Below are 24,510 nucleotides of genomic sequence, written 5' to 3'. Positions count from 1 at the left end.
TTAAACACGACAATGTGATGTAAAATATTTTTTTAAATTGTAGTTGGTGTTATAAATGTGCTATAAAGAAAAAAAAACATGCTTGTGATGAGAGAAACCACGAAAGAGGTGACGGTGGGGGAGGCGGAGGGGTACCGGAGGCCACGGTGAAACCGGGGAGTTTCCTGCCTACAGGTTCGCCCGCCACCGGGTCACAGGTAGGGTAAAGCAGGGTTAATCTGCCCCGGTCAGATGGTTCAACTCTCTAAAATCCATATAACTCACCGATAATTTGTTTGTAACCTTTATAACTACACAACATGGTCAAATTCTCAGTGCATTTAGTTATAATTCTGTTCACATGAGGAGTAATGCAACAAGTGTTCTTTCTAAGTAGCAGAAAAGTCACTAATCGAGTCCTTATCTAGTTTGTATAGTATTTACCCCTATCTAAATCAAGTTTTAATCTGAGTAAAGTAGTTTTTAAATTATTAATTCATTTATAAATGGCAAGAGGATACCAAACCTAACTACTGGGCTAGTGCTCTGTATAGAAGTTATTCTCCTCCTTTGTGAATCATCAACTGACCTAAATTATCCAAAATGTTGCAGTTTAGTCTCACAAACCACACTCAGACCTAATGAATCAAAAACCATCACAGAGAAGCACATAGAACTTGAGTCTAAAATATTTCAAAAAGAAAAACACTACTCTGATCTAAATGATTGGAAGGAAGTGACGCAGAATTTTCTGTTTTCTTTCTGAATATACTTACAAGTGCGGCAGACATTTGTATTGAGTCCGTTTTTACTCTGAAACCCTCAAGTAGCATACAGAGCAACCAGTAGCCTTCAGAAGAAGTATACGTGTAATTTATAACCCGTCAACCTAGCAATATTAATGTAAATCTTAGATGTTGTCAATTTTTTTTTACCTGAAATCTATGAAAGCGCTTTTGTTATCTGATAAAAGTGAATGAATGTGTGGATTGAGTTGGAAAATCAGCCGATGACCCTTCATTTTGATTGGCACTTCACAATTCAATTATGCTGCCTTTTCAGTGCTCTTGATTTTAACTTCTTTTGGTTGCAATTTAATATATTTGCTATGAAAAGAGGAAAATACATTCTCCTTGCCATTTTCTTTTAAACACTTGCTCATGCAGTCATCAACATCCGACCTCTTAGCAAGGATCAGCACTCACTAGTTGCCTAGTAACGGCTGAAAAATGCAACAGGTCGAGGCCGACTGTGAATGGAACATCGGGTTTGGATCGAGTCGCCGTGACATGGCTTTTGCTCGCTGCAGATGGGAGTTGATAGTGATCTGTAATTAACATTAGCACAGGTGCATGATAAGGAACAAGCCTAACTGGTCAGATGTGAATTCGGAGTATCCAGTGTGAGCCCCTACTCTGTTTGGCGTCTCCAGCTTTTAGTCCGGTGACACTGGAGAATGTTGATTGAATTCCACAGAATCGGCGGCCTCGGTTACCTCAGCGTCCCGTAGAGCAAGTGACCGGGTCAGGACTTCCACAGTGACTCGTCCTGGCATGTCTTGTGACCGCTGCCATTGGTGAGTTACAATCCCCACCGCAGCCCCCATTCGCTCAAGTGAAAGCGTTGCATGTGCTGGTTGTGTCGTGTTACAGCGTGAGGAGATGTGTTATCGGTGCGATAATAGAGGCAGCGCTATGAGGGTGTTATGGGGGCAGGAGGTGAGAGGGAGAGCTGTCACTGAGGCGGGCAAATGAACTGCATGCTGGGAGCTTAGAGTAGAATCTTTTCTCACATCAGGTCCTAATTATTATGCCAGTCAATAACTACAGGAGAGATTTTTCAATCATTTTGGCGTTTTACCAGCTTCCCACCACTAGAAACTGCATTTGATTTGAGAGTTTGTTTTATAGACTCAATATTAATAGATCATACATCCGAAAGAACTTTCAATAATTTCACTGAACTCCAAACGAGAACCGCACAGCATTCTGGGAGATGAAGGCAGAGGAAAGACTTTAGTCGCTCAACCTCTCAAGCAAGGCTGATGGAATCAACTAAGGCTACGTTCACACTGCAGCCTCAAGTGACCCATTTCCGATTTTTTGTCAAATTGTATTTTTTTAGTTTGGATTTTTTTTCTCCAGTGTGAACTGAAAGTGTCCTGCATGCGCAGTAACGTCACACATCGAGAGCGTGCTCGGTGTTTTGCCAGTCTGACTGCAGCCATCATATTAACAACTTAATCCTCATTATAGTCTGTTATGGTTGTTTTTCTTCCTGCATCAGGAGTAGGGACATTTGTCGAATATCAATGACTTTCAGGTTGGATGAATACGACCTGGACGTTCAGATTCAGGTCACATTTGAGGAGATCGGATACGTATCGGATATCCAAGTGGTCTGGGTCGCATTCAAATAAAGTCTGATCTGTGTTATGCTTGATGCATATTTAATGTTTCCCTTTGAAGCGTTCAAGGACATGCTGTTGTTGTTGTAAAACACCAATTTTGTTTTATTTTTCCTATTTAGTTTCAAGTAATCTCAGACTTTGACACTTTTGTCTTTCGGTTGGTGGCACCTCATAATTTTGCACAACTTTATGTGGGTCGATCACACAGATTCCCAGTTATTAACCTTTTTCTGGTCCAAAATGATCCATCATCGTGTCTTTTCTTTGACTGGGTGAGTGGCTCTCATCTGGTTCGTTGGATTCCTAATTTGCCACTGTACACCAGAAAACCGGAGGAGCTCTTCCTGTCCTTTTGGTGACTCCTCCACATTCAGAGTGTGCGCCTTCAGAGGTTTAGGACCGGGTCAACCTCCATGGTTCAGTAACTCCCAATCATGTGACCTGCGCTGCAGGGTGAGCGCTGCATCTCCCGTCCAGCCTGTAAAAGTTCTTTGCTGCTTTTAGGGAGTGTGGGTCAGTAAGTCCAGCAGGGTGTGACCGAGCCATGTGCCTCCTGGAGTTTTCCCGGAACGACTTCGGAAAGGTCAGCCTCGTAAATTAGTCCCAATCATCTCAGTCTGGAGTGCCGCCAGACACATTTAAAAGAACAAGAATGTTTGAGTTTGACTATTTATGTTTGAGTTTGACTATTTACTTGCTGCTTTTGTCATATTTGATTTTGATCTGAAGAAACAAAACAGGGTTCTTAAGGTTCTACTGTAATTTGTTGTGAAAGAATAAAAAAGTCATAATTGGAGGTTTCTTTACAGGAAAATCAAACCGGTTCTTCATTCCAGAGAGTTTACAGCTTGAGCCTGTCGTAAAGAGCATTTCAACCAAAAATCACCTAACAAGTAATTGGTCCAACACTAAAAATCACTTTAGAAACTCTTCACTTTCTTTTTAATGTAAAAATCATTAAAAAATAGCTGGAAGGATTTGTGTTAAAAGTCAGTTTTAATGCTCCCTTGTTGCATCATTTCTTAAGATTCGTTTTAGATTAATTTAAATCCAAACATACCATAAAGCTGCTCCATTTTGTCTAAAGTAGGGCTGCGTCAAACAATTATTTCATTAATCGATTATTCTGACGATTCATTGATTAATCGAATAAAAGAATTGACAAATTCTGCAGATTTTTCATTGAACCACCTAACTCTTCTGTCACAATTAATTCATTGATCGATTAATCATGATTAATCGTTTCAGCCCTAATTTCCACGTTCCGCCGTTTAGTTTTTTTTTTTTGGGGGGGGCAAATGTCACCAGATTATCAATTTGAAACATCCTGATTCGTTATTTCTCTAATAAATAGGTCTAACAAGCTTCCCCACAGTATCTCACATCTGACACAGGACAGGAACAAAAATAACAATTAGAAACATGTGCACTAAGTCATTGTTTCTCTACCTCCAGGTATCAGACGGATTAGTCTCCAGCTCCACTTATCTTCAGGTCAGTTGGTTTGAACAAGCCGGAGAAGATCCTTATCTCTCGTTGCAGCAGTAAAAGTAGTCAGACTAATTCTGTTTGATTGAAGTTTCATGACAATTTGCCAGCATGTTGAGGTGTAAGGTGAAGGCAGTTACATGAATCCACTTGAGCCGCTCTACTCGGAGTCTGCCAGCTGCTTTTATTCGTAAAGTGAAGCCGTGCAGGACTGTTGGTTTACGGTCGCTGACAGCAGATAGCCCGTGGCTCTGGTGTTGTTTTCCCTCTCAAGAGGAAAGTATTTCCTTGTCTTTCTGTTAGTGGAAGGTTTGCTGAAGGTGAGGGAGAAAATTTTCTCCAAAGGAAGTTTACCCTGAGTTTTGAGCCTAATGTTGTGATTGAAGTAGGGCATAATTTAGTGTGTTTCAACATTTTTATAACAAAAAATCTGCTCCCTTTTTCTCCCACACCCCTAAATAGCATCTAGATCAACTAGTAAGATCCAGCAGGATCGCTCAAGCTTGATCTCTGGCCAATCATTTTGCTGGTCTCCTTTTCCTCTACACCACATGTGTCAAACTGAAGGTGCGGGGGCCAAATCTGGCCCATCAGAGCTTTTTATGTGGCCCTCTAGACTCCAGATTACATCAATAATTTCCTCCAGTTTTTCAACAAATCACAAAATCCTGATAAGTGGGAAAAGAAGCACTTATTGAATGCTGAAACAGTTATTTACTAATATTTTATCAGTTAATGGGTTTTATCAATACATTGTGGCACAGCTGGCCCTTTAAGAACATTCAGATTTTTAATACGGCCCAAACTGAGTTTGACATCCCTGCGCTACACCCTGCTGGCGCTACTCTCCTGCAGCTCAGCGGGGGGCCTGGGTTGGTTCCAGGAGAAGGAGATTCCCTTTTCAGCTCCCGATTCACCAACTTGAAGTGGTTCCACTTACCAGACCACATGTGAGAGCTCTGCTGTATCCTGTTACACTTCAGTGTGAAGCTCACAGCCAGATCCCGTTTGCAGAACGAGTTGAAGGATCTGAGACGGTCAGCTCAGGAAATTCATTGTGGCAGGTACAGGACCAGCTTTTAAGCCAACTGCTCTTGTTGAAACACGATCCTACACTCATTTAACCTGAATAATCCCTCATTTAGTGGCGTGTTCTTGCTTTTAAAAGGATTAAATCAGGTGTTTATATTGGAAATTGCTTTGACGATTGCCTTAAACTTTCACACCAAACCATGGGCTCATCTGGCAATTAAAAAGTCCTAGTTTTAATTCCAGCTTGATGGACTCCATTTCATGGCACTTACCAATCTGCATGTTGGTGTAAGAAATCATCTTAAAGTGTGAGCCGGTGAATGCAGCTGTGGTCTACGGTGCTATGATTGGTCTAAACACTCCAAAAACACAATCTTACAAAACATTTTTGTCTAGTATCTAGTAAAAATATCTTAGTACCCTTGAAATAAGACAAAGCAACTTTTCAGCAAGACATAGAGCTTGTTTTAAGTAAATAATTCCCTAATATTGTTTTTTTTTTAAAGTTCTAGTTCTACTGTCAGATTATTTCACGAGTATTAGTACTTTTTCAACATTTGTAAAGATTTATTGATTTAAGACAAGTTTCTTAAACTTTGTTGAAAAGTTACTTGTAAGTTAGTTTTGTCTTATTCAAAGTGTATTAAGGTATTTGCACTGAAACTAGACAAAACCTAGTGCATGACTGGAGAGAGAATATCTAAATTCAGACCAATTACCAGTAACTTAAGATCACAACCAGATACTTTCTTTTGACCGATCCTTTTCTCCCACCCTGAGCCCAAACTGATCTTGAAGTGTACGGAGCTCTGAGCAGGACTCTCTGGGATCCCAGTGAAACTTCCTGCTAAGAACCAGTTAAGGATGGATTTTTAAACATGTGAGCATGAATCAGGTAGTTAAAATGATTTACAAGTACGAGGATCCCAGTACCCTCAAAGGCCTGTGACAACCATGAGAGTGACGCACACAGAGTGACTCAAATATCAGAATTCTAACCCATGCAACCTCTACTGACCGATTAAGGTTTGTTTTTGGGACTAATCGTGGGGCTAACTCCAGGGTGCAGCCGAAGGAAGGCGTATCTCTGCAGAAACTACATTCGGTTCTTATTTTGGTTGGGTTTTAACTACCTCAGTGCAGTGAGAGGCTGTGATTATGTGTGTGCATGTGCGTCCCGCGCCCTCACTACATCAAAGCATGCCTCAAGGTATCTGTGACTCATGCTTTGCCATCCCTCAGAAATATGCAGTTAAATTTGACCCTGAGCCAAACGCGCCACTCGAACAGCTCTTCCCAGCTCTCATGCTGATCTTGGTGATTTACAAATCATGCTTACCCACTTCCTCTGATTGCACCAAAACCAGAGCACTCAATTACCAACCTGTTGTACCAACCTTAACGTAGTTTTGAACACTATGTCAAACAGATTTAAGGTTTTGCTTTGAGTCTGAGTTGTCTAAAGCTTGGGTGGGGCTTCTGGAGATCCTGCTTTCTAGGTATTGACTTGCTAGAGATTTAGATGATTTGGATACGTGTTTTGTTGCTACAACAAAGGTTCTGGCATAATTTTTCCTGAATGTTTCTTTCCAGTGTTGGATAAGTTGATTTAAATTGTTTGGTATCTTAGTACTGATTCAGCTTTTACTCATCGGACGCCTTCACATCAGTCGAACTCTCGTCTGTTTGTCAACAAAGTCTTGTTTGTTTGTGGACGAATGAATTCACAATCTAACTGATGTGAAAACTCGGTTTCGGTTTGATTAAAGTGAACTCTGGAGCGGTTCGAATGCATATATGTGAATTCAAGCGGACCGGAGGCCGCTCCAAAAGCAGGAAGTTAACTACAATGCAGGACATTCTGGGTCAACAGAACCAAAACTAATTTGAGAGTTCAGCGCTAGCAGGAGGAATGGGTCGTGGTGTTTTACCAAAGACAAAAGGGAAATCTTACTACTGCTAAATTTGGACACCACAGCATTTTTGTTTGCATTTTGTGTCGCCTCTTGTCTTCAGAGGTTTTTGTGTCGTTTCCGTTGGTAGTTCTTGGTTTAGCCAACTGGACAGGAGTTGCCCTGTCCAGGTGTCGTTGCAGATTGATGATGGTGGTTGATGTTAGTCAACAAGACAGTCAACGAATGCAGGCTGCTGCGGTGTGCAACCACTGATGTGGTTCCAGATGAACGGGGAAGAACAGCGCAGAAAACAACGGGTGCTTCATATTTAGAATATAGACTTGATAGAGTTGCTGCAGTGAAGTTGTGGCTTACATGTTGCGTACAGCTCTCCATTTATCCTGATCGTCTTCGTTTGCATGAATTGGAGGAACTTTTCTTTTCTCTTCAGGACTGAAGTGTTTATTTTATCTGAAGTGCTCAGCTGGAGGGGAACCTGTTTAGAGCTGCTGTAACATTTCTGTCAGAACAGGAAACGCTGATTGACAATGCAGCTGCAGAGCAACATCTGAGCGTTTTGCATGAGGGGGAATAAACAGGCATGATGTGGACGGATGTGAGTCGAATGCTTGATTTCATCTTTACTCCCGTCGGACGCCGTTTCCTCCTCCTCGCCTCCCTTAGTCTCTGACGGATTCTTTTCGCGTTGTGAATTGAAATTTCCCTCATCCTGGTTTTCCCTCTCTGCAGGTTGATGTTTCCGCACCGGGCGCCCGCAGGGTCGCTTTCCAGCCTGACCGCCGCCAGCTCTCAGCCGCCGCCGGCCTCCTGAGCGGGCCGATCAATCGCCTCGGAGCTTAACGAGACGAGCCCGCCGGTTTCCGCCGCGTCTGCCAGCGGTCGAGCGGAGCGGCCTCCGCGTTGCCTGGAGCCGGCCGGCCTCCGTTGCCATGGATACGGAGTCCACCTACTCCGGCTATTCCCATTACTCCGGGCGCTCCCGGGGATCGCACAGGCACGGGTAAGACTAAATCCTGCTGGTTAATTATTTACCTCCAGAGAAGCTGGGACTGGTGAGTCCCAGCTTTGATTCGGCGCTGATGTTGTTGACAAGTGATTATTTATTATTGATGAGGGGAAAAAAAACCATCAGCCACGTTGATGTTTGGGACATAAAACAACCTCCAGGTTCCTCCTGGAAAAGTCTGGAATTTGGTTTGTAGTTTCCAGGTCTGGTTAATGGAAAACAAAACAGTTTATGGAAAAATGTTTATATTTGCAGACTTTGTTGTTCCTTCGTTCTTTCCTCACTTTTTTCCTCGTCTTTATTTCAGCTCTTCATATAGTCCTTTGGTTCTTTATCTTCCCTCCTTTTTCTCAGAAACTCAGTGTTGCTGTTTTGCAAAACTGACTTACAAGATATATGAGCTTCTTTTAACTCAATAAAATTCTTGTTCCATTGGCAGATTATTTCACTTTTAACAAGACATATTCCCCATGTTATTGGAGAAATAGCCTGTTAAAGGAACTAGTAGTTTTTCTTAATTATTAAGAAGTTATTTACTTATAACAGACTCCTATATCTTGCTGGAAAGTTTCTTGTAAGTCAGTTTTATCTTATTTCAAGTGTACTAAGGCAAAGATTGAGTGTTTTTGCAGTGCAGTAACTAATCGGACCAACCAGTCAAGAATCAGAGATAAAACCAAGAAGTTCCTTGATGATCAATCAGCCAGAGTTTCTACTTCTCTTCCTCTCTCACGTCTCTGCAGACCCATAATCCCATGGGGGACATCAGTCTGTCAGAATCCAAATGGACGTGGTTGACAGGTTTGGTGGGGGGGGTTCAGGGAGGACAGGTGCTGAGGAGGCCTCACTGACTGACGGCGCTGCCGGATTGTCTATCACATGCCGCCCTGCTTCTCTCCCTCTCCTGCTGCCACCTGTTGCCTCTCATGTTGTCTGCAGCTCCTCTTCCTCCTCTTCCTCCCGCCCCGTTCAGCACAGAGTGCAGGGCGGCTTGGGTTGTAGTGGTTTGGGGTTTTTCATTATAGTTTAGTTTTACTTTGTGGTCACTTTCCAATCAATCAAATCATAAAAACACAGAAAAATACTAATATTCATGTTTCAAAAGCAAATCTAAACAGGTGGGTTTTGAGTCTGGATTTAAAGGAAGTCAGTGTTTCGGCTTATTTGCAGTTTTCAGATTTGTGGTGCGTAGAAGCTGAAATTTCAGTTTTCATTATTGGGTTAGTTTTAGTGGACGTAATAACTTCGTTGCTGGCGTATCACTCCCCAAATAAAGTTTTCCTCCAAACGTGGCCTTACTCTCACCTGAAAATTGGAAAAGCAGCATATGGGCCCCGCATCCAGGCTCCATCGCTCTCCTCTGTTCTTCCTCCCGGTGCCAAAACTACCGGCTGTCCCCTGATTTCATAAAGAAAACCCTAGATTGTTTCCTTTGATAGCTCTTCTGAAGGTAATCTCTTTACACGCCAGATCGCTGCTGTCTAATTACACTGATGCCAAATCCTGACAAATATGAGCTGCTTTGTCTCTTTTCTCTCTTTGGTACCTTTGGATGTTAAAGTTTTTCTTTATTTCGTCTTTTTACAACCACAGCCTTTTATTTGGAGCAGTAAAAAAGCTGCAAAGCTAATTTAGGTTTTTGCTTTTGGAATCCTTCCCTCCTTCAGTAGTGAATGTTTAAATGATTGGTTAGTCGAACATCTCATATTAGCAGCTGCTCATGTGGAAAATTAGTTCATTTCATTAGTATTAGTCCAATTTACAGAGCAGCACTCAGTGTTGAGATGGAGCCGGGAAGCTGGGGCTGATTTATGCATCTGCAGCTGTAAAGCCACATGCAGGCTGAGGAGACCCGGTTTTTAAAAGCTAAATGTTTCAGTTGGTTGATTTTTAGTTTGGAAGCAAATTGAATTAACCACTCTCTGGAAGTTTAAACCTTTTACTTCTAACTAAAGACAATATCTAAAGAGCAGGGACTAGGACCGTCTCATCTGATCAGATAAGTCACATGTGGGGTTCCACAAGGTTCAATCCTGGCATCCTTTATATTTCATATCTACATGCTCCTTCAAGTTCTGGTTATAGCAAGAAATAAGATTAGTTACCATAACTACGCAGATGATACACAGCTCTACATCCAAACACTGAACAGATGCTTAGTACAAATCAGAGGAGAAAAAAAATTGAAGGAACGATCTACAATCAGCTCATTGTTTTAGTTATTACAGCTGGAAACTAAAGATCTGGTCTCAAATCTGACCTGAACCTTCAGGGACACATAAAGACAGTTACAAAGTCGGTCTTCTACCACCTGAAGAACATTTCTAGGATTAAAAGACTTAATTTCTAAGTACAAAAAAACACATCCATGTATTTATCTTTAGCTACCTTGATTACTGTAACAGTGTCTTCACAGGTCTGGTTAAAAAATCAATTAGATCCAGATTCTGCTGCTGGCGTTCTGACTAAAACCAGGACAATAGAGCACATCATTCAATTTCTAAAGTCCCTACACTGAAGAACCCAATGTGGTGAAGCTTCTATGCACCACAAATCTGGAACAAAGTTACAGGAAACACTGAGCTCATGTGAATTAAGGGTAACCCCCCCCCTGTTTAGAGCTGACTTTTATTCATAATAACTGGAACATCAATCAATATATTTGATGATGATTGTGATGACGGTATTAGACAAAATTAAATGTTGTTTTACTCAATCTTTAAAAAAAAAAAAGAAGAGCGAGAGTGCCATCATTTCCAAAGTTTTCCATTCAGGTTTGTGTATGAGTTTAGATGATTGTGTTGCCCTCCGGTTCTGGCTCACAGGTGTCTCAGTTGCAATGCCAGAGAAGAAGAGATGGACATTTTGGTCCACACAGAGTCTGGCATGTCATCCCAGTTGGCCGCGCTATTTCAGGAGTCGGCCTCTGATTGTGGAGGAAGTGATGCTTCTTCCCCAGTTTGCCAGATTTTTCCAGCTCTCGCAAAGCCCCTTCTCTAATTCTTCCACGTTAGCCTTTCCAAGAAGTCACAGTCATTTCCGGGATCCACGCTGAAAAGTCAGAATCCATTAATCAAACCAGAGCTTGGCATGGTAGCAAACCAAAGCAGCCAGCTGCTTGCTGATGAGGCTATGGGAAAGGTGGAGAGGTGATCTTGTAGAAGAGATGAATATGGGCAGTGGAGAAGGTGAAGGTGTGGCAGATTGCTTAGGTAGAACAGGGTGTTTTTAAACCATGGTGGTGGGCTTTTTTATCAGTTGAGTCATTTTAATACACCCATCTGAAAATGCATTCCAAAAATGACTCTCAGTGGAAAAATTACCTGACGTTAAGCTGTGTCCTGCTGTTCAAATCATTACGCTTGAAGGCCAAACTATAGACCCGTTGCAGAGCGATGTTACACGTGCACAAGATCCTGCCTCCATATTCCTGCTGGAGGCAAGAAGCTGCTCGCTAACAATGACTAGCATTGGTTGTAGCTGTTAAGTTGTCAACAGATCATGTACACCTGATATATAAATGATAAAGGGACACAGTGCTTTGCTATTAACTGTCAACACTACAACAACTAAATAACAAGGTCAGGAAAAAGTTTTAATTCAGAAAAAAAACAGTGAGGGGGAGGGAAGTAGCTCAGTCATGCTAGCTTGACTATGACAACCTTAACATGTAGATGTGCTGTGGAATTTGGTGCGTGTCAGTTCAGTTCCAAAATAAAAGAAAGGCGACTTAAATACACCAACTGTGACAGGTCATCAGTAGAGCAGGCGCTTAAATTAGCTAGCCTACCACAGCAGTGTTAGATTAGCTAAAGCAGCAGTAGCTAATTTGTGTTAGTTTAGCTATAAATGCGCAAATATAGGCTGCATGTGTATATGAAGTTTTTTATTAAAGAAAAGCTTCATTCTGAAGGTGTGGCGGCTTTTATTTTGCGCCACGATCACTTGCAGTTGAATCCTCTGACTCGGGTATTTTGAAGTGTCTTTTGTCACTTCCTCCTCCCTGCTTCTCCTCTGTAGCTGCTTCCTGATGTTCCCCAGCGTTTCTCCTGATTTTCATAAAGTCTTTGAAGTCTTCAGCGAGCGCTGCTGCTGCTTCTTCCACAGCGCTCCGCTCCAATTAATCAGCATAATCAGTGCCAGAGTTTGACTGATGATCTCTCCCTCCAGAATAACCATCACCACAGTGATTAGGGCAGTTGTAATAATATTTAAAGTAATAATGACGGTGGTAACGTATTTAAAGGCTTCCATCACCGTCCTAATCTGCTGGATTTGTATGATAAGAACATGTCAGTCTGCAGCTGCAGGCTATTCAAACTCTACTCCCTTTTTCTTTCTTTCTGTGTGAACGTGTAACAGCGGCTGAGACTTTCTGTAGGAAACCAGGAGCGTATTCAAAAGGAAGCGCAGGAAGAGAGGCTGGAAACGCCCTGTAGTCACATCCAGAGCGGCTCTGGTGAACTGTTGTATTTCCACTGCTGTCAATCACCCGACTTCCTCCGCTCTCCCCTGCAGCCAGGATATCCTCTGCGCTTTGGAGACTCCGTCAGAGGTTTTTATTGATGGTTGCTGTTTACAGGCAGCAGATCTGATTATTTTAATGGGTTTTTCAACTTTGACCACAGTAATGGCTGCACAGGCTTTCATAGGCTGACTTGATGCTCTTCTGATTTTTTTCTTTTTTTCTTTGCTCAAATCCAATTTTTCTTCTTTTATTTTTTGTGATTGTTTAAATTACTACAATAATTAAATACAAACGCAATCAGACTTCTGTTACGACCCCAAAGTACGGTGGCCCTGAGGTACAAACCACTTCCACAAATATTAACTACGCTAAATGTTATTGTGTTTTTGCAATTTGTAGATTTATTGATTTGTTGAAGTGGTTTGAGCCTCAAGGCCACCGTAGAAAAAAAAACAAACGTCACACAGCGGCGCAATGTTTACATAATCACTTTTATAATTATATTTATTACGATTTACCCAACACTCATAGTATGCACTTGTTTTTATTTATAATTGTTTTTTTTCGTCGTCTTTTACAATTTCTGTTGTAGGAATAGACTGACTAAATCGTCGATGAATCGATGTTAAAGTTTTAAAGTAAAGATGGAGGAAACTAAGAAAAACGAAAGCTCAACTTCTTTTAGTAGCAAAGTTTGACTTGCATTTTTCCTGCAACTTCTGTAGAGAAATCAGAACCAGCAGTGACATGATTTCAGTTTTCAGAAGTATAGTTTTTGCAGCTGCTGTTTATAAGCAATTAATCGCATGATAAATTAAAACTAGCTCAGTAATTTCCTTTTTGACCGTAGGCAAGAGATCATAACCCATTTTATTTATGGTTTTGGTAGTTTGTGGATTTTATCTTTTGTTTTTTGGTTGTGTTTTATTTTTGATATTTAAAATGTCTTCCAGTGTGGCGTGTTTTGCTGAAAATTAAAATGTACAGCGTCTAGCATGTCTCAGGTCAGTAATGTAAAAGTCGGATAAAATGCGACATGCCTGTTCAGATTGTACCACATCAGGACAGTGGTGCAAATTTCTTTTTTTTTTTTTATTCGGTGAAAAGATCCGAATTTGTCACCAAAAAAATCATGCTGGGTGAGCGTAGCTTTAGCAATTTTTCTTGCATTTAACTCCATTTTCCCATTAAATCTGATGAAGAAAAGCCTCCCCCCAGCATCATACGGCCACTTCCGTGCTTCACTGTAATCCTCTTCTTATATTTGGTGGTTTAGTTGGTCAGTCACATAAAATCCCAGTAAATCCATTAAGATCTGTGGTTGTAATGAGACGAGGAGTATATACTGTCCTTCTGCGCTGCAGCTTGCTTTACCTTAGAGCCTCCAGGTGGAGGAAACAGACGAGGGATTAGCGAAGCTTTCCTCCGCTAATGGAACAAGTGAGTGGGAGAATCGGGCCACGTGGGGATCAGGTTACCTGCCATTCACAGTCTACACTGGATTAATGACTGGAGAGGCACAGACTCCACCAAAAACTCTATTTTAATTATAACTAATTAAAGCTTCTAATAGGAAGAAACATAAAATAATATTTAATACGGTCATTTTCTTTCATTTGGCTGCCAGATTTTAAAATCTGGCAGCCAAAGAGAGCAGCCTTGAACGGTTTTGTTCCATCTGTACTTTTTAAATGTGTAGAAGAAGAGCATTTGTTGCTTATTGTGTCTTTGGGGCTCAGCACTGCCCCCTATCAGTGAGTCACGGTACTTTCTGCCGCATTTTCACTGCACAGAAAGACTAAATATGTCACACACATTCATTAAATATATGAAACAGACTGGAACGTCAATGTGTAAATAAACAAGTACATGTGTGAAACAGCGCCCCTAGTGGTGAGGCACAGTACTGCATCGGCTCAACTCGGGTTTTCCAACACAAAATGCATAAATTCTGATTTTCTCTCATTGTTGCTAGCATCTACTTTGCTTCTCACGTTCTTATTTTTCCTCATCAAGATTACAGGTCACACAGATGGAGAGAAACCAGAGGAATGATGGGGCCCAACATGATTCTTTTGTTTTTCTTCTTCCAGGGAGCGAAGTCGGGACCGGCACAAGTCGCGCAGCAAAGACAGTCGTTCGGAGAAGTCCGTCACCATCAACACGCTGCCCGCCGAGCCGCTGCTGGGCGACTCCTCGCTGCGGGGCGAAAAGGTCCAGGTAAGACGGCGCCGTTCACCCGCCGGCCGCTGTAAGTTGCATGAGCCGGCCGCTCTGCTGTGGAGGGGATTTGAGGAGATTTATCAGTTAAATGAGCTGGAGAGTCGGGCTGCGACGGGCCATCTGGTGCGTCGGGCCGGTCCACTTTCCGGTGAACCCAACAGGAAGCCTGGAGCAGACAAACGGGATCCGGAGGCAGAACGCCGCCTCGGCTGATAGCAGAGCTCTGCTTGATCCTGTTTGTGGACTCAGCAGATTCTGGGTTTGGCTGCAGGAACCGGGTCAGTGTGACACCAGGTTAGAACCCCTGTAGAATGGACCCGGCCAAGCTGAAGCCGAAGCTGCAGCTTTTTACCATCAGTCTAATAGAAAAACCCTGAAATCATGCGGACTCGGACGTCTGCAGACCCAAATGATGGATTATGTGATGGATTATTTGGTAAAGGACACGTTTAAGGTAGGATTCTGGATGTTTGGGATTGGCAGATTGTAACTACCTGCTCGTGTTTAAACTTAAAATCTGGATCCGATTGTGTTGCTTGGACTGAGATAAAAGCCAGCTGACAGGTGGATCAGAGAGCAGCGCCTCGGCCGGCGTGTTGAGACGCGACTGCGGAGGTTTCACTGCAGGGCTACAAACAACCTCAGTCCAACAACAGCAGCTCTGCAAACCTCAGCTGCTAGTCTGTCCTGTTTTCAACCTTTAAAGCAAGCGCTGCTGCTTAGACACATTCAGGTATGATGGATAGGGGGAAAAAAGCTTTTATAAATCAGAATCGTGTTTCTATTCCAGTTCAGTCAGAGTTTAAGCTGACCCAGTTTTGTTGCTGCTGAATAATAATCCTCTAATCCTGAATCTTAGATCAGTTACACTGATGTTTTAGTGATAATTGCTCCTGATGTGATGGTTTTTCTAAACTTTCCTCTCATTTGGCCAAAATAAACAGACGTTCAGATCCAGGGATGTTTCTGAAGTAGTTTGGCCTTCATAACCTCATGGAAAGAAATCCTTCCTTTTGTTCATTGAAATTAAATTCTTTCTGAGATTAAATGTCTGAAATGTAATTATCTTAATTTCATATCTTTCTCGGTAGGATTCTTTCTTTCTTTCTGTCTTTACTAGTCTTTTTCTCTGTTGTTTTGTCATCCTTTCTCTTTATTTCTTTCTTTGCATTTCTCTTTTCTTTCTGTGTCTCTTTGCTCATTTCTCGCTCTCCTCCTTTCTTTTCTTTTGTCTTTCATTCTGTCTTAAATTTCTGTTTTTCTTTTTTATTGTCTTCCTGTCTTTTTTCTGTTTTTTTCTCTTTCTTTCATTTGTTTCTGTCTTTCTTTTCTCTTGCTCATTTTTTTCTTTTGTTCTTTTGTTCTTTCTTCCTTTTCTTTCTGTCTTTCTCTTTTTTCTCTTTATTCTTTATCTTTTTATTTTTTTTTCTTTTTCTTGTCTTTCTTCCTTTCTGTCTTCTTTTTCTTTGTCTGTTGTCCTCTTTCTGTCTTTCTTTCTGTTTTTTCTCTTTTCTGTCAATTCTTTTTCCTTCTCAAAGCATGATGCTGCCACCACTGTGTTTCATTGAAGAATGTTGTGTTTAGGATGATATTCATTTAGCGTTATATTTCCAACATACAGCATTTTGCATGTTGGCCAAAATATGCAAAGTTGCATGAATTTGTGGTTCCATCAACCTCAGCATCTTGTGCCAAACTTCAAATGATCATCCCTCAGCAAAGACTTGACTCTTCTATAAAGGCTGTGTTTGCTGACAGATTCTCCCACCGGAGCAGAAAATCTCAGCAGCTCCTCCAGACTCACCATTGGTTGTTATTATTTTTTTGAAGTCCTTCTTGGCTCGCTGGGTGCGTTGTTTCATGTCTAACATTTGCTGACTCATGCGGTGTGTTTCGGATGAACATCTGCTTTCGAGTCAGTCTGATTAGTAACAGCGTGTCAGCGTCAGCAGACAGACTCCCACACATTTAAATAAGACATGACGTCATCTGTGCTAATTTTGGAGGGAAAAAAAATTGAATCCAGAATCAACAAATGCTTTAGTGTGTCAAATAAAAATCCACAAAGTGGAACAGCTCCATCCTTTTCATCAGACTTTAGTTTAAAATCATAATAAACTAAAAACTAATGGTATTCAGAACGATTGCAAACTTCACATGAACAGACTTGACTATTGGTGGTGATTTGAAAATTAAGATTCAGACTTTAGTCAGTTTCTGTTTTCCAATTTTTGTAAATCTTTGACCTCACAGTAATAATTTAACCAGGTCTGATTTAAAAGCATTTAGATTATTTACCTTGGCCTTTTGATCATTGATGATCTAGTTTAGAAGTAGGGGTGATGTCACACTGTGTGTGAGAGAAATCTTTCCTTAGTGGGGCAATATTATGTGTTTTCCAGCATAATCAAATAACTATATTACCTTCAACTGTTGTAAAAAAGCTATATGTATATATATGTCAAATATGTCTTAAAAAAGATATTTTACTTCCTGATTTACGACTTGAAAATTGGACCTCTGTCTCTTTAAAAGCTCCTGCTCTTTCTGAAACTCCACCTTCAGGAAGTCATCTCAACATGGCTCCTCTATTAACTCTTTAGCAACATTTTTACCACTGAGACGTAGCTCCTGTAATCAGGTCAACAGTTCCTCCAGGTGTTTGCTAATTGCTGCTGGCTAGTCTGAAGGAGCTGAGTGGGGGAGGGCTGCTCTGTGAGGCGGAAGCTTTGAAACCTGAAAACTGCCGCTCTGAGGAGGAGCTTCGTCTTGAAGGCGGGGCTAGGTCCACCCAGGCATTTTGTACAACTGAATGGTTGCCATGGCGATTATGTAATTCCTCAAACATGCATGAAAGAGTCACAGCAACTCTCCACGTGTGTTTTTGATAAGGGGATAACATAACGACATGACATAAAACTGAAACATAGTTTTACTGTTTCAAACAAATAATTCAGACATTTCCCATTTTAATCGGTTTTTATCCTATGCTAACTATTAGCACCAATGTTAGCATTCCTAACTGAACTAGAAATTTTCCCAGCAGGCTTCCATCAAGTGTTGAGATGAATGGACTGCTGAGAAAACACGAGGTTAACTGACCCACTTGGCTCACTTCCTCTTGATAGTAGATTCTTTGAATGTGTGTCTAATTTGAATACATAACAGGATTTAACACACAGCGCAGACGTCGTTTATTATTTTGCTCATCATGTCTTATTCACGCCGCAGCGTCTGGGGCTCACATATGCTCCAGAATGCTAATGTTTCTCTTTTGGTCCGTCTGATCTCAGCGTCTCGCTGCTGGGACTTAATCAGAGTCTCGGCTGACAAAGCATCACGTTGCTTAAGGCAGGGCTGTCCTCACAATCCTGCAGAGAGCGTTCTCATGACTGTGTCTGTGATGTTTCGCTGCAGGAATTGTTAAACAGACAGAGATGGGAGGGGATTGCATGGGAATGTGTCGGCTGGGGAGTGAGTTTTTTTAACACCAGGAGTGTTTAGGTTTCGGGAGGATTTGCTTGTAGATTGGTTAAAAAGAAAATATTGGGAAAAAAAGCTAAACTAAAATACGTTGGCACAACTAATATACTTTAAATTTAATGGCTCCAATTATTCAACCCCTTCCTGACAAAGCATCCATTTGTTGGAAGGAGCTGCTGCAAACTTTACAGCTTTCTTGAAAACTCCTCCAGGCATGGGCGGTCCTAGACGGGGACCAACCGGGGCCAATGCCCCAGTAGAACTGGTTCTGAACTCAAGAGAAAATACTAAATCAATTTGTTAAGACGACATGCATTGACACAGAAACCTTAACTAATTCGCTCCTTTTGATAAATCAGATTTTTTTACTTCCAAAATGAATAAAAAATGAAGGTGTGGCAGTTTTAACTTCAGCTTTAGAGCAGCATGTAGCCTCTGTGGCTCATTTAATATATTAATAAAATATCTTCTTGTTTTTTGTTTTTGTTTTTTTTTTTATTCATTAATTTGTTCTGAATCCCCATGAAAAAGCAAACACTGTCTCCTGGTTTCTCCCAGAAGCTGGAAGTCTTCTGGGGAATAACTACATCAGCTTTTTACATGTAGACTTTAATTTTTTTGCCTGTTCTAATTTGGAAATTAGCTCCATTTCCCTCCGATTGGACAGAGACCATCTATGCACATCAGTTTCCAAGTCTTCCCAACTGGAAGTAGGTCCAGATTTTAATTAGGCCACTCTATTCCATCATTATGCTCTGATATAAATCAGGGTCAGGATTTTTTTAGTCCCTTTGCTTCTTCTAAATAATATTTTTTAGATGCCTTAAGGTAAACCTGTACAGAAGTTTCAACTCTTTCTTTAACAATCCTTCTCGTTCTCTATGTAACTCCATTAATCTTTTCCGTCTTCTGACCATTCGTCACACACTCTCTGCTTCCTAAAACGGTTCGATCCGGTAAACATATCACGTGTAAAACAAGCAGCAGCCTTCGTCTGGACCTCCATGAGGGAAAAACATCTGATACTGTTAAGAGATGATGAATATACTTGAACAGAGCTGTTCTAACAGGTTCCTCCGTTTTCAGGATTCGCTCCAAAGCCCCAAGCTGAATGCTAATGTGTGTGAGTTTGTTAAAAGACTCCTCAGCAGCAGAACGTGTCGTTCAGTCTGACTGGATGCTAGCAGACGTATTGATTCTGTTGATGAGTTGATGGTCAATCTATCGCCCTGTTGTTGCATTTTTACTGGAGATTTGATTTGGCATTAAGTGGCAGACTGGCAGTTCCTCAGCTTACACTACAAAAACACAAAATCTAAAGTATTTTAATTTCTACTGCAAATACAGCTCTGGAAAAAACTAAAAGACCACTTAAAATCATTTGTTTTTCTGATTTTACTTTTTATAAGTTTATGTTTAAGTAAAATGAACGTTGTTCTTTTATTCTATGAACTACTGACAACATGTCACTGAAATTCTAAGCAAAAATGTTGTTTTTATTTGCAGAAAATGAGAAATGGTCAAAATAACAAAAGAGATGCAGTGCCTTCAGACCTCAAATAATGCAAAGAAAACAATCATATTCATTTAGAAACAACAGTACTAATGTTTTAACTCAGGAAGAGTTCAGAAATCTATATTTGGTAGAATAACCAAATATTCTACCAATATTTTTCAATGTGGTCCAGTGCAGTGGTCTCTTCATTTTTTTCAAGAGCCGTATCTTAGTACACTTGAAATAAGAAAACTAACTTACAAGTAACCTTTCAGCAAGATATATTCTTAATATTGGCAGATTATAAACTGTCATGTTATAAGGGAAATAATCTGCTAATGGAACAGGTACTATTTACTTAAAACAAGCTCCTGTCTCTTGCTGAAAAGTTACTTGTAAGTTAGTTTTATTTTATTTCATGCATATTAAGAGATTTGCACAAGAAAGTAGACCAAAAATACTTGGTAAGATTTAGTGTTTTTGCAGTGTAGGGAAGTGTTGCATGATGTGAGTAAGAAATGGGTCTGGAAGTAGCAGACAGTCATGTTTTTGAGTACATTTTTTTTTAAATTGACAGGAAATTCGAAAATATCACAAGGTAATTGTGTGTTATTGGAAGACATTACTAACAATTCATATCCACTAACAATAAAGCCTTGCATATGTTTTATGCAAACATAAAAAAAACTGAAATATATAAACAAACAATTCTTAGTCTGGCAGGGACTCAAGTACAGCCTGATGGCCCGCCAGGCTTATAAAACACGGGGGGAAACCCTGATGTTGTACGAAGCCGTGTGATTTAACTCATTTTCTTTGATGCTGTTTGTGCCGATGACCAGAGCGATAACATTTGAGGGTAATCTGGCTTGAATTGCCTGTGTTCTTTGAATTGCTTCCAACTGAATTTATGGATTTCTCACATTCTCCAAAGGATGAAATCCAAGTCATATCCTCTCTTACTTTCTTTCTTGCCGATCTCCATTGAGTCCCATAATTGCCAACTCTGCTTCCTCGCTGACCTTCCTCCCACCATGCCTGAGGTTCAGTTCATTGTCGCTAATTAACCTCAGCTGCTCTGTGATCTCAGCTGTTTGCCAACTAGAGCTGAACGTTGCACATGGACCATACGGTACAAGCAACACGGAGCGCTCTGCACTCCTCTGCAGACGGCCGCACAGGTAGGTTCACCTCCGTACGCTGGAAGACCGCAGACACGGACGCAGAAATGTCCAGGACGTGGAAGAGGCAGAGAGCTTGCGTTCATGTTTGGGACCCCTTCTTCCTGGTGAGTCTGGCCTGGCTCTAATTTCAGAGCGTTTATGGATGTAGCTACACGTAATATCGGGTCTCCAAGCTTTCTCTTGTCTTGGTTGAGAATGCTTCAATGAGTTGGAAGGAATATTGAGTCAATTTGAATGACTTCACCTTTTTGGCAATTTCTCCACTCACCTTGCCGTTTTGGGACGTTCTACATCCATCTTAAATCTACGTGAGATCATCTGTTAGGAACATTTTGTTCGATGTTCTACAGTCTACCTCAAACACAAGTTTAGTTTTCCTCTATGTTGTAGCCAGCTGCAGTAGTACTGAAGTATTAATCAACCTATTATTGTACGGTTAGAGTGCGGCACAAAGAAATATGCTCCTCAGGGTTTTTGGTCGGAATGGGATACCATATCAGAGGAAACCAACCATTAGGACCATGTTAATGGATTTTAATGGATGATAAATTGTCCCAGAAGTTATTGCGACAAATGTGTTGTCATTTGTCGCATTTGTGTCATTTGTGATAATAGTGTTGCTTTGAGACCATTTTACAGAAATCTAATGGAATAATAATGTAAGAACACATTCTCAAATATCAATAAACTTTAAATTCTAATGAACATTGAACATTGGGACTGGAAGACATTTGAAATATCCAAAATAAATAAACAACAGAAACAGCAAATAAAATGAACTATGAAGTCTCTGTTATCAAAATTGTCCCTCAAAAATGGAGCTACTTGAGACCAAACTGAAGAAGAAAAAACGATAAATGATGAGCTCGTTATAATTTATCATTTGTTTAATTGATTTATTAAGCAGAGCCATTTATCCAATCAGGTTTCAGAAGGAGAAGATGAACTCTAACAAAACTTTGCACAAAAATATGAAATTAGTGAAAGGTGACAAACAAAACAAGCAGAAATGATGCATCTCTAGTTTCTAGAGTATTTGTAACCTGATCTGAACTCTGGTGTAGCAGAGTTGAAACTTTGAGAAATCTAAACAGTTCATAAAACAAGAGACCGCGACCTGACTGTGATGGCATCGAGCGTTTGGAGCGGCTGTGTATTACCTCCCCAGAATCACACACACACATGAACACACATGAACACACGTGAACATGCATGTGACGTTTCCCGTGGCGGCACGGAGACGCCGCGGTGCTCACTGGGTCAGAAGCAATAATCGTAGAGTGGTGCTGAGGAGAGAGATGAGTGCAGACTGTGATTGGCTCTTCACCCCCTCCTTCCCAACTCCTCTTCATCTCCCTGCGCTGCCTCGCTCCGCGTCTTCCCTCACAAAGCCCCTCACATTATGCGCCAAGTGAGCGCGCCGTCCCATACAATACCTCCTGAGGCATGATGGGAGAGGTTTCTATATAAAGACGGATGAAGCGAGGGGTGGGGGAGCGGATGGACAGTCGGTGAGGTCACACTCCGGGATGAATCGCCGAGGTTCAGTACCGACTGGAGCGCCAAGCTGAAGTTCAGAAACCGGATTGTTTCGGATGCTGTCGCCAACGGTGATGGAGGAAGGGGACGAGGTTCTGCAGGTGCTGGAGGTTGGAGAGGCAGTAGAAGAAGTAAAGGAGGTGATCATCAGCACCATAGAAGAAGAAATTCGCAGGAGCTCACCTCTAAACTCTAAAACGAGCCAGGTACGATTGACACGTCGGTTGGGCTAATCTGATTACCGCCGTAGCGACCGGATTACGCGCTGGCTGTTAATTTGCTGCCAACAACAGATGTTGGCTTTTAATTTTCAGAGTTGTTTTAGTTCCTAATGGAATCATCTGCATGATCTGGGATGCGTTTGCGCTCAGGCGTAAACTTTAAACGGCTCTGTTTACATGTGGCGCTCTTAGATCCAACGCTGCTGCTTTACGGGATGTTTATGAAAGCAGCCAGACTGGAAAGAAAACACAGGTGTCTCCTGATCACGACCCATAAACATATTTACAGAAAATTTAACAGGTTTTTATTTAATATTTTCCAGTATTTCTTGTCCCAACTCTCCAAGTTGGTTCAGTTCTCCATTGTCGTGTTTTTTTCTTGTTTCCTTCCTTGTCCTGACAAGTTCCTGGCAGCCGCACACATCATCCACTGTGTTGAAGCTGCAGTGAGGAGGAGCTGGGGAATGCATGTTGCTTTATTTTTCACAGACACACACACCTTGTCAGCCTCCCAGGAGTAAACAGCGTTCCTGCACTGAACAACAGAAAACAGGCTTTTAGTGGATGCTTCATTTACTGTTACGGAGAATAGATGTTATTTATACTCCAGCGGAAAAAGAACCATCTAACCCTTCATACACATTGTTTTTTGTAAAAGATTTTCTTACATTATTGTGACTATTATTTATGATTTGTGTGAAATAAAAACACAAACGCTTTAAAAAAATCGAAGAATTGGGCTCATACTTCAGTTAAATCACGGGTGTCAAACTCATTTTCGTTTTGGACCGAATCACAATCATTAAGGCTCTTAAAGGGCCGGTTGTGCCAGAGTGTATTGATAAAACCTTTTCACCAACTGTTAAAATATCAATGAATTCTTAAAATTAAGTAATATTATTGAACATCTTTCCAGTCCCTCCAGTATTTTGTCTTGATTTTGCGTGAATTTCCACAATAATTGTCCAGAAACTGGAGTGACTGATTGTTATAATTTTGCAATAAACAGAGAAAACTGCATTAATTTCATTTATGACATAATATTTAAGCACAGTTATTGTTCAAGCTCACCCAGATTAAAATCTGTAAATCTGCAGATCAACCGAGCAGAAAAAAAATCACATAATTCCTAAAATAAATTGCGACAAAACTGTTTTTTTTTTTAACTAAAAAATGAAAATTTTACCAAAATGTTGTTTAAAAAGTTGCTTTTCTTACAACATTTCTGAACAACTCATGTTTTAAACCTTGGCATGGTTTTTGATTTGAGCTTTTTAATGTAGCGTAAAGTTGGTTTAAATGAGTGTTTTAACGCTCAGCATCAAATTCTCCATATTGAAGCATTTAGTTTACAGTTTTTAGGGATTTTTATCAGACAAAGAACCTTTTGCATCTAATCTGCCGACTTCTGTTGTGCTTTTACTCTGACGTTGGAACATAGTCTCTTGTTTTTGTTACGGATGTTTGCCTGTCTGCTGGATTAGAGCCATTTTTTATGCCTTTAGTTTGTTTAATTTGTCGATCCTGAGATCTTAATCAGCACTAAAGATATTCTGGTATGTAGTCGAACTTTTTCATTGAATTTAAGAAAGAAAGTTGAGACAAAGGTGGCATTCTGTCATATAGCATAGAAGTTTATTCTAATGATACATTTTTGTGTTTTAACATCATCTGATTATCGTTATATAACATATTTTTTATGTTTAAAGGTTTAAAAGCCTTAAAAACGCTCTTTAAGGCATCAGATTGTGTCATTAACTCTTTAAAAACCAGAATTTTAAACTGAAAACTGTTTGACTTTTCATGGCTGAAGCAACATCTTCACCTCTGTTTGAACTGTACTTATTTATCTAGGTCTTAATCTTCATATGATTAATGTTGAGTAAATCGGTGAGGCACATTCTCTCTCTTTCGTTTTTTTAAAATCTTTTTATCCTTCCTTTCCTGTTGAATATTTTATTTAATTTCAGCTCCTTCCATAATACGAGCTGCTGGGCCAAAATCCTCACTGCAGCTGTAGAATAAGAGCAGATCTGACAGCTTCTGGGTAGCGGTGTGTGTGTTTT

General features: G+C 40.7%; 1 protein-coding gene across 6 annotated transcripts in view; it reads left to right on the top strand.

Moving 5' to 3' along the window:
• Nucleotides 1-24,510, top strand: part of LOC103156861 (vang-like protein 1) — a 37,718-nt gene that overhangs the window by 718 nt on the left and 12,490 nt on the right. For 2 of the 6 annotated variants that reach the window (XM_007579056.2, XM_016664689.1), the window contains exons 2-3: nucleotides 7,555-7,825; nucleotides 14,393-14,519. In XM_007579056.2, the coding sequence (XP_007579118.1) occupies nucleotides 7,755-7,825; nucleotides 14,393-14,519 (198 nt within the window). In that variant the 5' untranslated portion in view covers nucleotides 7,555-7,754. Of the gene's footprint in view, nucleotides 1-1,238; nucleotides 1,556-7,342; nucleotides 7,421-7,554; nucleotides 7,826-14,392; nucleotides 14,520-14,603; nucleotides 14,977-21,678; nucleotides 22,430-24,510 lie in introns of those variants that run through there. The other 4 variants (XM_016664685.1, XM_016664686.1, XM_016664688.1 and 1 more) reach the window with 4 other exon arrangements.

This window comes from Poecilia formosa, unplaced genomic scaffold (genome assembly GCF_000485575.1).
Source record: "Poecilia formosa unplaced genomic scaffold, Poecilia_formosa-5.1.2 Scaffold505, whole genome shotgun sequence".
Classification (NCBI taxonomy): Eukaryota; Metazoa; Chordata; class Actinopteri; order Cyprinodontiformes; family Poeciliidae; genus Poecilia; species Poecilia formosa.
Note: the sequence above shows the minus strand (reverse complement) of the source record. Positions and strands in the feature narration are given on the sequence as shown.